Source organism: Ptychodera flava, assembly GCF_041260155.1.
Source record: "Ptychodera flava strain L36383 chromosome 3 unlocalized genomic scaffold, AS_Pfla_20210202 Scaffold_27__1_contigs__length_13241970_pilon, whole genome shotgun sequence".
Classification (NCBI taxonomy): domain Eukaryota; kingdom Metazoa; phylum Hemichordata; class Enteropneusta; family Ptychoderidae; genus Ptychodera; species Ptychodera flava.
Window position 1 is genome coordinate 10,106,220 of NW_027248281.1, and position 17,852 is coordinate 10,124,071.

Sequence of the window (17,852 nt, forward strand, 5' to 3'; positions counted from 1 at the left end):
CTGAGTGCATATATATGTACAAGAAATTTGATTTTGGAATATTACCGAAAATTGTTCATCCAATATACATAGTGGTCTATTGGGGAAACTATCATTAATCTTCTTTTATGTAAAACTTGCTATACTTGGGTATATATATGGACATGGGATAATTGACATTATTGTACTTGATTAGAATAGGGTTTACAAGTGCATATACCCCGGTTTGTACAAGACTGAGGACCGCAAATATTTCTCAAGGGTAGGGGGAGGGTCATTTGATTTTGCGCAAGGAGGAGGGGGAGGATCAGCATATTTTTGGGAAAGAACTGGGGGGAGGGTCATTGTTTTTCATGCATCGCGGTTTGAAATCGCACCGACCCCCCCCCCTGTTAATTCTGACCAGGCCCTTAGCCCATGAAAGACTATTCCAACTGCAGACTGTCATTACAGTGGGAGTAACATGAATATCTTGGGTAGTCATAGAAAGGCAGACACTGGGTTTTGGAAAGTGCATTGAAATCACAATGGTCACGGCATGTTATACATTTTCCCCAACATCTTTGTACTTGGTATCTGCTTTTATGCTGTCATGTGTACCTCTTCCAAACCATTCATGTTTATATTTGCTTTAATGACAATTCTTGCTCTTTTTGTTCGAGGTGTGTTCTATTTGATCTCCTGCCTTGGAGTATGCATCGTTTGGAAAGGTATTGAGGGTCAGTAGCTGTACATAATTTGGCTATTTTTTAGTATTTTGTGTTCTGTGTGTTTCACTTGAAGTTCTTATTTTACTCAGAGTATGTTGAAATGCACAATATTGAGCTTGTTAGACTAACTTGGAGATGTGCAGTGAACACTGTGATCATTAAAATAATTCATGTCTAAATCAATGCTTCGACTATTACAACTATAACAGCACTGAATGAACTTGTAGATTATTGTTTATATAAGATATTTGGTAATTTTATCATCTTTCAGATTAAAATAGCAAAACACAATACTGAAAAGTAGTTGTAGGTGTACACATAGTAAAGTTTGAACATATGTTATTTTGTTTGTTATTATTATATATTTATTTGTTTATTATTTATTTCAAGAATGCAAGAATGTTGGTTTCACAAAAGCATATATTAAAAGTTATAAGGATTATATATATGTGTACAACTTTTTACCTATGTAATCTTTTTTGGGGGGGAGGGGCACAAAAATTTTGTTACCGGTGATTGGGGCCACTAAAAATCTTGCTAGAGTTAGGGGGGCCTGTAAAAAATATATGCACAAAATATTTTCTCTTCCAGCCCCCCCCCCCCCCGCGCCTTTAATTGTGCTTGTTCCCTTATGTGTATATCCATTGTTCAAGGAAATTGGGAATAATCGCAGTTTTTAATAAAACCGTCCCATAGTCTTGAACTCGTCCGCTTTAGCAAATTGAACTCGAGTCTCTGTATTTTCCCTTTGCCGGAGGGGCTCGAAGTATCGGCGGCAGTAGCATGTTCTCCGGTGCAGCTTGTTGAAGTGACTCATCGCGGTTTACTATGTGATCATGTAGTGAAGAATGATGTTTTCTTTGGCAATGTCTGCAGGAGAATTTCGATAGGCACTCGCTCACACGATGCCTGAAAAGACAGTTAAAGCATATTTTCTCATGCTTTACATTCCATTCGTTTCTTGGGATCGACGACAACAGTACATTCTCCAGACCGGTGTGTCCCTTTGCAATATGCACACGGCCTTGGTTTGAACGGACGTGTAGATTTGGAGTTCGCGTGAAAGGTAGCGGTGAGCGCGGGTCGAGATGTACTTTCACCCATAGTGTCGGTATCGACGGTTAAACCAGCTTGGATTGCGTTTATTTCTCTAAGTGGAGCCTTGCGCAGATCGGGTGAAGTCCATGGTACATCTCCATGGTCTCTATTTAACGGATTATTGGTCTCGTATTAACGGATACTTTGTCGATGATTATCGGCACGAGTATTCTCTATATGAAGATTCCTCCTTTTCGAGTGAATTAAGTCCCCGGATATAGCTTTCCAGCGGTTGTAAAATCGACTCAGACTGGATAAATCACCGTTCGGCTTTTGAATCTGCCACAGAGCCGCATGTAAGCATCTATGATTTTATGTTCTTGTCCGTATCTATCTCGTAATAGTTGTAGGGCGTGAGAATAATTAGCACTAGTCAGAGAAAGTCCTTCGATCGTATGGGCAGCTTCATAGATGAGAAGAACTCGCAAGTATTGAAACTTCTGAACGTCTTGTAAGCACTTGTTGTCATGAACAGCGGAACGAAAAGCATCGTAAAAGCTCACGCATGTGAGAATGTCTGCGGAAAATGTAGGAAGTTGTAGCTTAGGCAGTGCAATCGTCTTGGATCTGAACTTGTTGTTGTAGATGCATGGACGCAAAGGGTCCGGTAAAAGCTTGAGAAAATGTGTCTGCACTCACAATCGGAGTGTAGAAAGTACTGGATGGCGTCCGATGTATCGGCAAACATGGCTCTTTTTCGCGTAAGCTTGTTGAATGTAAGAGTCCTACTCATCCATCACATTGTCGAGATCAGCTTCATCTGTATTCTACAAGATCTTGGCATCGATCTCAAGTAGAGTAGCATATTTCGCAGTTAGTAAGTCCCGTGTATTCAGTAAATCATTGAAACGTGCCTGTTTGTCTTCTTCGGATTCGTAGGCAGCAATCTGGTTTTCTGACTTATTCAGAAGACGTGTCATCTGAGCGCGGTGTCTGAGTCTCGTAGCCTTTAGCTTGGAAAGGTCTGCCATCCTGGTCTCGGCACCAAAAACATTGTGGAGAATGATGAAGCAGGTTTTTTGATGGCAGTCACGAGTCTCGGACAGCAGCAGTAGAAGTTTAGCATATAAAACACTTGAGGTCTTATTGCATGGAAAACAACAAACAACACTGTCACTCTGAACTCCAAAAGTGGAAATCGAATGTCTAAAACTACAGTGCAAAAAATTGCTACAAGGATTACAGCTTCACTCTGATAGGTCCTAAAGAGACTGCGAAATGTAACATGATTGGTTCATTTAACTCCAGGATCCGAGTTCTGCATCAAGCTCGATATGTATTGTCAATGCACATATTGCATAGAGAATATTAAGAGTCACTCAGGCACGATAAATATTAGTATATATCATGTTTGGCTGTATTATGTAAAATGTTGCTTAGCCATGGCAAGACGTATCCGTAATCTACGTGTCTTGTATTAATCCGCACTGGAGCGGAGAGACCACTGTGACACTACTGACCCCGGCGAAAGTGTCGGTGGTATAACATGGGCTAACATGTTAGTTCATGGTCATATGACCATGGTCAACCTTGGTAGTTCACGGTCGACCATGTTTGTTAAATGGCACAAATTACTATGGTTGTCCATGGTCACCAACCATGGTCAACCACGGTAAACCAAGGTAGTTAACCATGGTTAACCATGGTTGACCATGGGCATCAAACGTGGTTGACCATGTTATTAACCTTGGTTAACCATGATCACCGACCAATGGTATATGATGGTTTTTGAATCAAAACCTTGGGTCGAAAATTGTCATAAACCTCACCAAAACTCTGCAAAACACCAGTGATCCCGACTGGTGTCATTATAACTTGACAGACTCGCTTGAGGATCAGCAAACTTAGCCTCCATTATAGTGTCCACTGCAATAACAGCCAAGCCCTTCAGATTCTATCAAAGATCATCCTCCAACATCTTCTGAGTGTTTCCCTGAATGTTCGATGAGCAAAAATATCCAAAAGTTCTCCCAAAATCGATGTTAAAAACACAGCTACTTTTCAGTTGTTCACTGAACAGACAATCCTTTGAAGTAAATTTTGAAGATGGCTGCTTCAAATGAGCCAATCAAATGCATGCTTTATGACATGTGACATCATGGTAAAGGGTCAAAGGTCCAATGACAATGGACCTATGATCTTGCCTATGTTGATATCATGTTTCGAGGCAAACATTGAGTGAGACTGAGATAGTCTGAACTTCCTGCAATTGCAGCAGTGCTTTCATGCCCTCCATGTCAATAATTCCAAGAAATTCAGCTCGATATTTGTCCACAGTCTTCTGACATGAACAAGAATATAGCAAATTGGTCTAAGCTTCCCGGGCAATGACATTAATTCTCTCTAACAACTGTGAATGATGTCAAGAGACTCAACTATGTAAATATAGGAGTGTATATACATACAGACTATTATCAATATGATCATCAAGAAAATTGGGCATCAAAATTAAACTACCATGAGTCATCAAATATCATGGTCAACCATCGTTGACCATCGGTAACCATCGTCAACCATGGTAGCCAATATCCATAAACAGGTTAGCCATGATAGACTGTGGTTAACTGTGATAGACCATAGTATTGGAATGCCTACTGTGGTCTCATATCATGGCTCAACCATGGTAGTTCATGGTCAAACATCAAAAACCATCAAATACCTTGTTGACCATGGTACACCACAGTTGACATTTCGCCGGGGCATCCTTTTGTGCTACGTTTCGAAAACAGAGTGTTTTTCCTAAGTCGCTTAAAATTCATTTTTGATTGGTGAGAATTGTTGAAAAGGTGATTGTTTTTATTTGGTAATATGTTTTTCTACTTACGTCTGTTGTTAAAGTAGGGAAGCTAGAATGTCTACTGTTTGGACTCGTTATATTTGTGTACGTGTGAACCTGAGTTCGACCTATTGTAGCTTTTGTAACGTATGGCGATTATAAGTGTGTCGCCTATATTTCTGTTCCTTCTACATGCAATTATTGGTTGATTTTGGAACAGTGTTTTTGTGTTTCGTTTTTTTTAGTTCACTCCAGATTTCTGTCAGGGCTTGTTTGATTTTTGTCGTTTCTATGTACGTGCTTTATGTTCTTATGAAGAAGTTAGCTGTATTGCTGACAGCGTTATTTCTTTCGTTTTGTTGTTAAAGCAGTCTTCTTTTTGCTTTTATGATCTGTCTTTCTGATAATGTGTTCTATTTCATTTTTTTATCCTCGGTCTTGTAATATTTCACTGAATTGTGTGATTTTCTGTAAAATCGGTTTCGTTGTTGCATGTTGTGATGTATCCTAATGTTTCACCTTTGACCAGACCTTTGAATGTTGCTGTCGGATGGCATGAGTTTCCTTGTAAGAACTGGAATGTATCTGTTGTTTTAGTATGTGTGTTGATGTTGAGAATGTTCTCTTTGTTGTATCGACGACCTTTGTAGATAGTTAGGTCTAAATATGTGATTTCTTGAAAGGAGCATTCAAACAAAAGTAGAATACATGAAAGTAGGATACATTTTGTTGATGTTTGATATGAATTGTTGTGTTCTGATGAAAATCAGAAAAACATCCTCCGTGAACCTTAGCCAGGTCGGTATTTGTTGTTTGTGTTTCTGTATTATTCTCATTTCTGTCTCGTGAAATGCAATATCTGCTATTTCCGGCGACAAGGGAGACCCCATCGAGCATAGCCATATTTGCAGGTAGAATTCAGCTATGAATTCGAATGTGTTGTATTTTAAGATTATTTCTAGCAGAGCTATCATGTATTTCGTTGATGGTTGCTTGATTATGTAATTGTTTGATGATCTTTCCTGATTTAATGCTCTACCGACTGATTCAATTGCCTCATTATGTTGTGTATTCGTGTACATGGAAATTACATCCAGTGTTACTAGTGTCTCATTGTCGGCACTTTGATTGTCTCAATTTTCTGTATAATTAATATTTTGCACCTTTATGCAAACCAATAGGTTGATTAAGTTTACATGTGTGATAAAGAGTGTAAAACAAGAACGGGGACAACTTACTGTGTATACAAATTGAAAGCACAGTAGTAATGGCTGTGGTATAGTCCACACATCTCGCGAGATTTGTGTCCTCTCGTGAAGCGCGAGATTTGAGAACTGTCATGCTTCTAGGGGGTTATATGGAGGTCATGACCTTAGAAAAGACCCCCTAGTATGGAAATGAAATTAGCGAGTCCCTCTCATCGGTCAGTTTAAATACCGCAAAGGACATTGGGATGGCCATACCCTTTTCTGATTGGTTAACTGGTTAATATATGCAAAACAAGAGTATATAAGTAGCAAGAGGGCCAGCTTAGGGCCAATTCAGCTCAGGCGTTCATCCAAACAACAACAACAGCTCAACTATTCAAGCTATGGCTACTCCGATACTATCACCAAGACTACTGGAAGAGGGATGGCGCAAGTGTTATTCAGTGAAGGCTGAACGTCCGTATTACTTTAATGTAAAGACCAACACCAGCGTCTGGACAATGCCAACAGTCTCTGACCAAGATGAGAGGTTTGCTGATGTTCCTGGAAGGAAGAGCCCCAACTTGCCAGAGCCTACTCAGGAAGTGCCCATGCCTGATCAGACTCAGTCCAGTCAGTCATCAGTTGCTGCTTTGGTCCCTCAACCTTCCAAGCCTGGCACAACTAGTCAAGCAGGTGAGAGACAATTCAGATTTCTTCTGCGTGACACAGAGACGTCAGCTCGGATTGTGAGTGTGCAGATGTACAAGGGAAATGTGTACGTTGGAATACGTGAATTCTTCAAGAAACCCGACACTGGAGAACTGATACCAACAAAGAAGGGAATCAATTTGAATTTGGATCAGTGGAATCGGCTGAAATGTATCATGCAGAGTATTGATGACGCTGCCAAGACACTGCCATGCAATTGACTGGGAACTCACAGACCTGTCTTTCGTCCTTTTTTCAGAGCCTTCCTTCAGCGATATGCCAAATGACTTGGACAGGCAAGTGGCAAGGAGAATGGCAAAATATGTCTACGCCAAGCTCATTCTGGACGAAGTCAATGCCATCATCAATCAAAACTGTGAGGGTTGCAGGGAAGATGACCCATCACAGAAAGATCATGAGTGCCTGTACTATGGCGATGCCCCTGCATGTCTATATGAAGCGATAATCAAATACTTTACAGATGCTGCCAAATGAGTCAACATGCTGGCTGTGCAGAAGTCTGTTCTCGCCATGGCTGAACTGTGTTACATCACCCTGGATCATAATGTTCCACTTGGATTACTTGATCTTGATGATCTCTTGGAGTTACTGTACTATCGCTGGAGTGAAGACCCTGAAGGATGTTATCAAGCTTTATCGGACAGTCTGTCTGTTTACGGAATGGTTTTGTGCAATGACATGATTACCGCAGTGTGTTCAAAATTTGGTTCTGCAAGCAATTAATCACTTTGATTTCCTTCATGTTCTAAATGATTTTTTTCGGACATTTCAAGTTTGCCTAGGACACTGAGAGACACTTGCAATAAAAAAAAGGTGTTGTGTTTCATGTTTTTGGCCTTGTTAAATTTTGTTAACTTTGAGAAAATAAAATTTACTGTTATTGTTTAAAATGAAAATCTATAACTTGTCTGTCTATACTCTTTGTATGATTGTTTTGATGAATGAGTATGTTTAATTGCCCCCCCCTCCCCCCCTTTATGGCCCCTCATCTCTGAGAAAAAAAATCAGACGCAGATGCTTGGTATTTTCAATTGAACAAGTTTGAAAATTTATTGAACACCAACAGGAAAGCCAACACAAGAACTAGTAACAATGTAATGAATATGACTTCTAAGTCAAACAAGTCTGTAAAAAGTTAACATCATAAATGTCAAAATCAACACCAGTCAATTTTTCAATGAAATCATTCACGAGAAAGTCATTAAAAGTCAAGTCCTCAGTAAACTGCTTCGCAATGTTCGACATGGACCATCCCTGGCAACGATGTAGCAGATAGTAAAGGAGTATTGTCCACACACTGAAGAAAGAGGTCCCTGAAGCCTTTGTCTGTTATAGATCCAGTCGAGGGAGTTCCTGTTGAGCAATGCCTTGAAAGGTGTCCTGTTGGGTGGACGTCCGTACGAATCGAAATATTCACCACGGTTGCTATCGGCAAAGTAGAAAGCCACCCAGTGTTTCCCTGGTTGGGTACTTGGGTCCACATTGGCCACAAAGGCAGCAGGATAGGACTTTAGTCTGGTCTTAGGCAATCGGTCTGATGGTTTCACCCCGCCAAAAGATGATGCAGTGTATCGATCTGTACTCAAGATCTCTTTCAACTTTAACGTGTCCATCTTTCACTGGAGTCGATGAATCAACTTCAGTAATCAAAGAGGATGTTGCGGTCTCTGTCGGTTTCAATGATGTTATCCAGTTCGCCATATACGAGTAAATTCACTGTATTTGGCAGGGCTTGTCTGAACTGCAGTTCGATGCCCAGGTTGCCTTCTTTGACCAGGTTCAAATGTCCTCCGTCGTCAGACAAGTCCGGTGTGAGATCAAATGCAAACAGTGTGTATCCATTGTCGTATTCGTAGCGATTGATGCTGATTCCTTCATCCCTGCCTATTCTATTCGTCCCGGTAAACAGGGAATAGTAGGCCATGATGAATGATTGACCACCTGCTTTGGTGAAGTCCAGTTTCAGGGGTTTGCTCGGAACTTGCTTTCCACTGACATTAAGGACCAGCGACGTCATGTCGTAATGTTTGAAGTTGAAATGATTCTTCTTGTATGAACCGTTGAAGGCATCGTTTTCCACCAGACCCAAGACCACACATTTAGGTAGCTGTCCCAGAAAGATGTGGTCTTTGTTGAAGGACATGGTGCCTCCAGGAATAGACAGAACCTTCATCACACAACGATGTATGGGATACTTGGACGGTCCCTGCTTTAAAGCTTATGCATGGCCCAGCTGTACCGATGGACTGAGTTTTATTTTCCTGATCAGAAGTGTGGCTTCGGTGACTACAGCTTTGAAGCCTGGATTTTCGGCAGAGCTCACAAGGGAGAAGGCATTCTTGCTTCTATTGAGTTGAGACGTAATTCGACACCATTCATTAGATACTTGGGCTGAAAGAAGAGATCCGAATGGATGGGTCCTACCATATTGACAACTTGACTGCCAGACGTGAAGGCATATCGGTTTTTCAGTCCCTTGTTCACTTCTCCACCTTCTTTAGTGGGGTCCACTTCATCCATTTTCAAGTGATAGTCCTTGAAGAAGAGGGCTGAACCGATATGGGTGTCTTTGGCCTCCTTACCATAATTCAACAAGGTCTCCAACAAGGCTCGGTAGGGGTAAGTAGGGGAAGGGTTGGATATCATTTTGCCATTGAGGTGTACATCCACCTGGCTGAACAGTGAATGGAGCCACAAGTTGACGGGACCCACTGCTGCATCTGCACCGAGGTTAGTACCATCAACTTTTGTAATCTTGGCCTTGATCAGAAGGAGTGTTGAGGACAGATCGATGTAGTCTTCCCCTGAACCCGAAATCACAAATTCGATGGGTTCCCGATTCCACAATGTGGGTCAGGGGATGCACTTCTTCCCATTGTCCCTCTTCCACACTGGTCTGCGTTGGAGGAACTGTGAACAAGTCAAGTTCACTCTTGGTGCACTCGCAGGAGTGTTCGTGAAGAAATGCCATGTTAGTCAAAAATGTCAGGAGATCTCCTCTTTCGCTTGGCTTTCGAGGAAATGACTCTTTGTTTCGGAGCTTTATGTTTTATACCGCTGCCTTGGGGAACTGAGTATCTGGAACCCCTGCCTGTCATCAACTGTTCCCGGCTTCCACCAACCGTCGTTTTGCTGCGAGTGCTTGATGTTACGTCCACTGAGTGCATCACCTGCAATGTTGAGTCCCATTTTCAGCATCTGTCTCCCTAGGACTTTCGCACCTTGTTTGAGCAGTGGTGTGGCTGCACGGAAGAGGCCTCCCAAAATACCGCCTAAGCCATATCCTCTCTGCACGGCTGCCCCCTAGAAAGATGCTCCATTTCCCACCTGATCCAAATAAAACTTCTTGTATGTGGCTGGGTTGCTTTCATAGATTTTACGTCTATACGCATGGTTCAGGCTACAATAGTGTAAGGCGTCGTTTTCTGAAGGTTAGTGTCACGATCACTTTCCCACCTTGAAATGGCACTTTCTGACCCATGTCGTCTCTTATGTAGACTTCTACCGTATCAAATTCACGGTTTCTCAGGGGAAGAAAGTATGGCGTGTGGAATGTGCGGTTGATCATCTGTCCATGGATCCCTTCCACATTTTCTATTCTCAACAGGGGTGCAAAGGTATCTCCCACCAACTGGTCATCCACTAGGTCGCAATACACATACAGAGAAGAGAGGTTTCGAAGACTGAACATGAAAGGTGCATTGTTCTTCTGCCTCAAGATGATTTGGGATAAAATCCCATGATTTCAGCCAGACCTGGTAGAACGTAGAGGCCGGTATTGTCACTCACATCAGCGGTTACTTTTCTTGACACTGGGTCAAAAGTCAACTGGTCGTCATCTGGTAAACCTTGCTCTCTCAGAGTGGCCAGTATACTTCCAAAATCATCGTAATAACCTGCAGGTATTTGACAAGTGTTTTTCTATGATCTTGAATTTTGTACGCCAATAAGTTTCTGCCCTCGACCACATTGTACCAAGAGAAAGGGTAGTGTATGTCCATCAAGGCCACTTCCCAGTTGCCCCACGAGAAATGTGTTTGGGTAATTTCACAGTGTAGCCTGTCACTGCATTGTCTGGGAAAACATGCATCGATGCATTGCTCGGTAGCGTCATGAAAACGGATGTTCAGCCATGATGGGAGTGGAGGTGAGACTGTGACTGTCCAGACAGAGTCACCCCTCTTATAGTTTTGTCAGATCCCTGACCCAACTATTGAATTTGGATGGCCAACCATACCACTTGACCAGATATTCAGTCTTGCCCTTTTCTCTTTCTTGTTTCGAGTATTTTTTCCACTCTGAAGACATCGTCCTCTTTCTTGATGACTTTTTGTATTTCTTGTTCGTAGAAAGTATCTTCTAATTCCTCCTCATCAAAATCTTTCAGCTTGTAAAGAGGTGGTCGACTGGAGATCCTTCTCGACACAGTGAAGATTTCTTCTGTCCAATTTGGCAGATAACCTTTCTTGAACATACGATTTAGTTTTGCTGATTCTCACTTGTTCTCCCACACTGAATTTGAATTTCATCTTTGTCTGTTCATAGTCACTGTACAGAGTATCCAACACCTTGTTTTCATTGGTCTTGTTGACAGACGCTGGTTTTCTCTTGATGCTGCGATGCCAAGTGTTGTTGTAAGATTGCATTAGCTGAGGAAGCACCGATAGGTAGCTTAGGGTGTTGTTTCTGGTAAAGTACTTCCACATTTAGTATTCAGGGGACGATTGAAACGCTCAAACACAGAAGCTTTCATTTCATTATAAGTGGTGAAAAATTGAATGTCTTCACTCTCCAGAAATTTCTGAAAAAGGTGGTTCACAGATTCTTTGCATTGATCTGTTTGCAGTTTTTCTGGTTTTCGTCCAGTCGTCAAAATCTGTTGAAATGCTGCCACCAGAGTGGTCCCTCGTTTGTCTTTCAAGGGAATGGCCCAGGCATACTTTTATAAAATGTTAGTGTAGGTGAGGATGTAATGGACTCCTGAATTGTATTGTTTTATTGAACTGACGTCAGCAAGATCGGCTTGCCACTGTTGATCCATTCCACAATTCCGACAATTACTCTAGCCCTTAGAAACTCCCACCTCACTGGTTTGTGTAATGTGTAACTGTCCTGATGTTGCATCCACCCTCTCACTTTCTGACGGTTAACTTTTATTCCTTTCTCGTGTGCAGCACGGTAAACAGCATCGACTCCTCCAAAACTTGTGAAATGACTTGGATCATAATACACCTTGCTGAGCTGCTGATCCAAGTCCATCAATTTGGTCACGGTTCATGTTTGATGACTATGGATCCAGAACAGCAAGCACAGAGACACCAACAATTACTCTAGCCCTTGGAACTTCCACCTCACTGGTTTGTGTAATGTGTAAGTGTCCTGATGTTGCATCCACCCTCTCACTTTCTGACTGTTAACTTTTATTCCTTTCTCGTGTGCAGCACTGTAAACAGCATCGACTCCTCCAAAACTTGTGAAATGACTTGGATCATAATACACCTGTGCTGAGCTGCTGATCCAAGTCCATCAATTTGGTCACAGGTTTCATGTTTGATGACTATGGATCCAGAACAGCATGCACAGAGACACCTAACCTGTTTGAGGACGTCACTTAGGGATAGAGAAGGTGGACAACACTCTGTGACAGAGGTCTCCTTTGGAATGACTATCATCAAATTGTAGAGATATGTTTGAAAAGTTGAGCCAATTCCCTGTCATGGATGGTCAATGGCGTGGTTTTGCAGCGGTTGAAATGACAGAACGTATCTCCCTCCTTATCTTTTTTCTGTTTAGTTGATGATTGTCCAGCAAACACTCCATGACCACCTTCTTCTTCATCATCTCTTGGATGGAAAATTCGTTTTGATTTTCGCTGAGACTGAATCCAGTTCAATCCTTCCTTGTTCCCAGTCAGATCTTGTGGTACATTCATGTCAGACAGCAATTCGGCAAAGTGTTGCCACCCTCTACATGCTAAGGTTTTCCTTCGATGTAAGGTGTCGTTGATGAGGTCAAGCATATAAGTCCCAGGTAAGGGATTACAATTGTACATTAATTCCCCTTTCGCATTCCAATCCTCAGAGTCATGCTGTTTCACTTTCTGAAGGAGAAAGTGTGCTTTTCATCGGAGAGATTTTGGCACACTTTCCATAACATCCTGCTCCACACTATCCGAGGGCTTTGGCTTGTCAGTGACTTCCTCTTCTCTTCCCTTGTCTAAAGGATACCCTGAAGAAAACACAGAGGTAGTTGTAACCATTGAAGTTTCAGAGGGAACGATGCTGATTTTAACAGAATCCTTCCTTCTGTCAGTGTAAGCCCTGTACTGCTGAAGAGTCTGTTGGTACAGTTTTGACTTTTCATCATTGGTGATGTCTGTTCTTGACAAAATTTGTTGCATCTCCCTATCCAGAGAGGACAGCATCTTAGTCATTGGGTTTGTTGTTTGATTCTGCTGTAGTTGTATTGTATCTAGTAATTCCTGTGGCACAAGTGCCATCTTCTTGGCATGTTCATGGGCATAGTGACAATTCACTTCAAAAGGAGACTTCCCAAAACAGACAGCACAGGTCCTAGGATGGCTGAGAGAAATCCACCCTTTGGCACAAGTATCTTCTTCTTCTTTGATGGTGAAACCTTTTTATTTGACAATGTGCGAAGATGATGTTTGTATTTGCTCAATTTCTTCTTTTGAGCAGATGACAGTGAAACACTCCCCCCCCAAAATGTTCAGACAACATTCACAGAGGCAATGGATTAAGTCGTTACAGGCTCCCTTGATGATCCCCCTCTGTTGCTTTGGATTACCCTTGGCTAACACAGAGAGAAATTGAGCATGTTTTCTCATTCGCTGAGACATGATGAAATGATGGCATTTCATCTCATTATGTCTATTTTGTTTTTCCTGACGTAAACAAAGGCAGTCTTTCCTGGAAAGATGTTCGGGCACAGAAGAAGGACTTCCGGTGTGTTGGGTTTCAGGTCAATGAGGAGATAGCCGTAGGGTTCATGAGAGGCATCGATGAAAGCTTATTGGATGAAACGGGTGTGTCCTTGGTACATCTGTTTGGCTAAGTGAGTGATTTGTGATCTGTCTCTTGGATTTTTAAACAAGACCAGATAATGTGAGTTAAGATTGATGCTTCAAGTCTCTCTGCTTTGACTAAACAGATTTTGTAAGATAAGCATGACAGAGAGATTACGATGATGAGAACCTTTGGTGAACAGATTGGTAATTCTCTTGTCATTTCCAGTTTCTGACATCAGATCATCATAATCAATAAGTTGGATTGCTGAGGGGAAAACGTACAGTCCAACTCTTTAGGAATGCCTTCAACAAAATGAATGCTAGGATAAGGGCAGCCAGTTCTGTATAGGCAGGTTGGTATTCTCCATAGCACAAGACAATACGCTCAGGAGATGGAAAAATCATAGTTTCCCGTTCCTTCAGCAGCGTTTGACGAATTCGGTTTTGCCAGATTGTGTGGGTCCACATATGAGAGCAGTGAACGGATGTTGTAGTCTTGCATCCATGATTGACTTGATTGATGTTGTTCAGACAGTAGACGAACGATTTGTATCAACTGGCACATCAGTTGATGAGTGTCAGATTGTCTGGCCAGTTTTAAAAATCTGTGTCTTTCAACTTTATCTTCAATATTATGCACTTGTGTGAGATGATTTGCTAGTCTTACGAGATTTTTGCATGACAACCAGGGTAAGGACAGTTCTTTCGCATTCGTGGCATGGTATACCAAGTTGACCAACTTGATCTTCACCGTGATGGGACTTTTTGGTTGATTTCCTTTCAGTCAATCTCTCCATTCAAATCAATGTTTTCATAACATGAGACTGGCTTCCTTTTGAAAAGTTTATCATAGATGATGTATGGCAGCACACACAAATACAGGAAGAACATAGGATTGGAGAAATCTCGATTATTGATGATCAGCTTCAAGAGTGTTTGCAGAATGAGACCCATCACGCCAAATGAGTGTTAGGCTGAAATAGTACAAACTTATACTGGAAAGCTGAAGGATGTTCTCATTTCTTGACAGAGGGAGGGCGAAAAAAAGGCCCGAGGGGCAAGAGGGCCTCAAAGTGTTTGTAGGGGGGTGTTATACCCAAATGAAGTGTGATGTAACTCATTGACCAAGAGCAATCTTCTTCGCTGGCCCTCGGGGCAGTGGGGCCTACTTTTTGGCCTTTGGGTGAAGTCTTGTGAAGAGACGACACACACACACACATACAAACATACATACATGTTTACGCATTCAGCTAATGTTTATACACAAACATCAACAAATGAATTCAAACCAGCCTCTGAATTTGTTTAAATTAACAAAGTTGATTTGCGTTTATTACATTCCTTGACAAAAAAAAGGTTTAACCATACTTGTTTTTTGTTTTTTTGTTTGTTGACATACAACATACAAAAAGACTTTGAAAGATGAAAATTGAAATCTACAGATAATTCTGTTGAAAGAAAAAATTGAACAAACTGTTGGTCTGTCGTCTTTAATATTTAAAATTTAAAGGGGAAAAATGTAACTTCTTGTCTCTTTTCATGCATTTGCAAATTCTCCAAATATCAAATACATACATTCCAAGACTTTGAAAGTGAATGAATTATACAACTCTAACAGATAGAATAATCAGAATACCATTGCCACAAAACTGATCAGGAAGATTTCAATTTTGTTTTTGCAATTTATCCAATTAAATTGTGAAAACAGCTTCACCAAAATTATTAACATACAACTTGATAACTTGAATTTGTTTTTTTCTTTGAATGATATCAACAAAGCCTATTGAATTACAATTATAATTACCCTACCTCTTTTTCTTTCTTACAAAGTATTGGAAACTGCTTGATTGACAAAGAGGGGGGAGAGGAAAATATGAAGAAAAGCATTTGCCAAACATTTGTTGGCATCCCTCAGTTGATGTTTCTCGATTTTTTGGGGGGAGGAGTGTTTCATGGACAAAGTACAGTTTTAATACCCATAGGGAAGGGTTTTGTAATTTTCAATCAATGCTCTCTTATCATAAACTAGGGCATATTTTTTACTTTCACTTTTTGTGACAACATCACATCCAACACGTCGGATTTTGGCGGGGTCATTCACGGTGATGGTTGATGATGGGCAAGTGGTGACCAGACGAGTGATGGCATCAAAGTTGATGTTTAAACTGTTGGGTAATTCAAGGTGATCCCTCTGACTTAACAAAGAGTGTGGTTTCCCTTCCTGTCGGTTGTGCTAGACAGAAGGCATAGTTTTTGGCTCCACCGGACACAAACTTGGTAATGTAATTGCCTGGAGGTTCAAGTTCGCTGGTGAGATCACCTAAGTAGTCACCCAGAGGTGGTTCATACATGTCTGACTTGCTGACAAAGATGACAGAATCGGTATCAAAGTACAAGACACGCTCACCAATGGCTTCAAGAAGATCATACAACTTCAGGCGGGCATAGGCTGTGGTGAATGCTGCAATGACAACATTTGTATTAACGGCACCTTCAACAAATTCATCCCGAAGTGAATGTTGTACAGCGACCATGTTATCGTTGACAAAAGACAAGTTGTTGACGGTGTGTTGCTCACTTGTGAGTAACCGGAAGAGTTCTGCAGGTTCTTGGATGTACTGAAGCTGTGGAAAGTTGTTACGTTGAGCAAACTTGCCCCACATGGAATTCAGCATCAGTTTTGCCAATGCTCGCTGACCTGGATTTCGGTTAATCTTAGTCTTGTCAAGTAGGATACCTTCTCTCTCATGGTACTCACAGATGTATCGGTCTTGGTCATCTTCCATCTGACACCATGAAGGCCAACCACTGCTCTCTTGTTTCAACTTTAAGAAGGTATTGATGTAATCGTTGAAGAGCCAACCTGTTTGTGACTCTCTGTTGTACTCTTCACTTTCTCGGTAGTGCCACACCTCAAACACTTTGATGACTTTGTACCCCTTCTCCAGAGCTTTTGCTAAGTCTGGTGTTGTCCAAGTTCCCACAAAGGATCGTTGGTCATCGCTATGTTCACACGGTGCCTGCTGTTTGGTATCCACACAGCTTCTGCATAGGGAAACATCAGTTTCTTATCCACTCTGAGGGGGAGAACAAGAAAGTAAAGTTGCCGTGGTGGCAACACTCGACATTTGGCAACACCAAAGTACCACTGAACAGGCAGTATGATGTTCTTGGTGCGGACTTCCGGATGCTTGATGGGGTACTTACATACTTGTTGACATAAGGGTAGAGGCTTGTGAAATCGACATAGTGAATCTCTTCGTTACCCTCACACTCATGGTAAAGCCTCGTTGCATTGGTTCTACCACCATACAAGGCATCCCGGTGATAAAGAGGCTCCTGTAGATCAAGTGACTTGATGAATTCTTGCAGGTCTTGGTTTTCGTGAATATCTCTCTTAAAGTCACATTCCCACATTTCGATCACATTGAAGCCATTGGTGCGTAGAAATCGCATCTTGTCGAGGATACATTGGTAGAGATCACCCATGGTCTTTTCTAGTTTGGTGTTGACGATATCATCGTCTTCGTAACATCGCGGACAACCATGGTAGTAGCAACCGTGCATCTCATAAGCAGTGTTGTTTGCTTCATCATACCCATCTAGCCAATATCGATCAATTTTCTTCTCACCCCCGTTGTATACATGTTGAATGTTGACATTCTTCTTATATGCAAGCCACTCCAACCACTGCAGCGCAATGACAGATTGATTTCGTCGGTGGATGTAGCCGTGATCTGGAATGATCCCAATGTATCTTTCTCGAGAAAATTCCTGCGTAGAACGACATTGCAGGCTGATGCGATGGTGACACAATCCCTGAATGGATCCACACCATTCTGTTGTTTGAACATATCTTGAAATTTCAAACAACTCCTCCTTAAGATGTCTACATCGCTTCTACAGTAGTTCTCAAGTTCTTGTTTCAGGTTGAAAGGATGGTTTTCGATCGCTCTTCTTCGTACCATCTCAGGAATTTTCTCTCTGATGTTGTTTCATACCATCAGGACCGTAGTATTGTGCATCTGGGAGAGGACCGATGTATTCTTGATTCTCCGCTGTGTTGAAGAAATGGGGAAAGTAACCTTTGTGCAGTTCAGCCAGTTCAAACATGTCGGGAAGTTGAGCCAACGCCACAGGGAGGAAATTGTAGGAGTCAATGAATTTAATGTTTAAACTGGGGATGAAAATGCGGATGATTTTGGTTCCATTGATAATGACTTCAGGTTGAACATTATTCTCATGGCAGTACTGCAAAATGAACTGACCATCGTATCCTTGAAGATTGTGTGCTATGAAAGTGCCGGGGGAGTTTTCTTCAGCAAGTGCCCAATCACAGAATT

General features: G+C 41.7%; 3 protein-coding genes across 3 annotated transcripts; 1 reads left to right on the forward strand and 2 right to left on the reverse strand.

The window, feature by feature from the left end:
• Window positions 1–6,046: 6,046 nt before the first annotated feature.
• On the forward strand, window positions 6,047–6,956 carry LOC139126393 (mRNA (2'-O-methyladenosine-N(6)-)-methyltransferase-like). The gene is made up of 2 exons (XM_070692457.1): window positions 6,047–6,446; window positions 6,721–6,956. Exons 1-2 carry the CDS (start codon window positions 6,155–6,157, stop codon window positions 6,954–6,956), a joined length of 528 nt encoding a protein of 175 aa, XP_070548558.1. The 5' UTR covers window positions 6,047–6,154.
• A 1,165-nt stretch (window positions 6,957–8,121) lies between these two features.
• Window positions 8,122–8,625, reverse strand: LOC139126394 (uncharacterized protein F54H12.2-like). Its single transcript, XM_070692458.1, has one exon. The coding sequence runs from the start codon at window positions 8,623–8,625 to the stop codon at window positions 8,122–8,124; it is 504 nt and encodes a 167-aa protein (XP_070548559.1).
• A 7,061-nt stretch (window positions 8,626–15,686) lies between these two features.
• LOC139126395 (uncharacterized) lies at window positions 15,687–17,622 on the reverse strand. Its single transcript, XM_070692459.1, has 3 exons — window positions 17,511–17,622; window positions 16,721–17,246; window positions 15,687–16,554 (listed from the first exon to the last, which is right to left on the reverse strand). The coding sequence occupies exons 1-3, from the start codon at window positions 17,620–17,622 to the stop codon at window positions 15,687–15,689; spliced, it is 1,506 nt and encodes a 501-aa protein (XP_070548560.1).
• Between the last annotated feature and the right edge of the window lie 230 nt (window positions 17,623–17,852).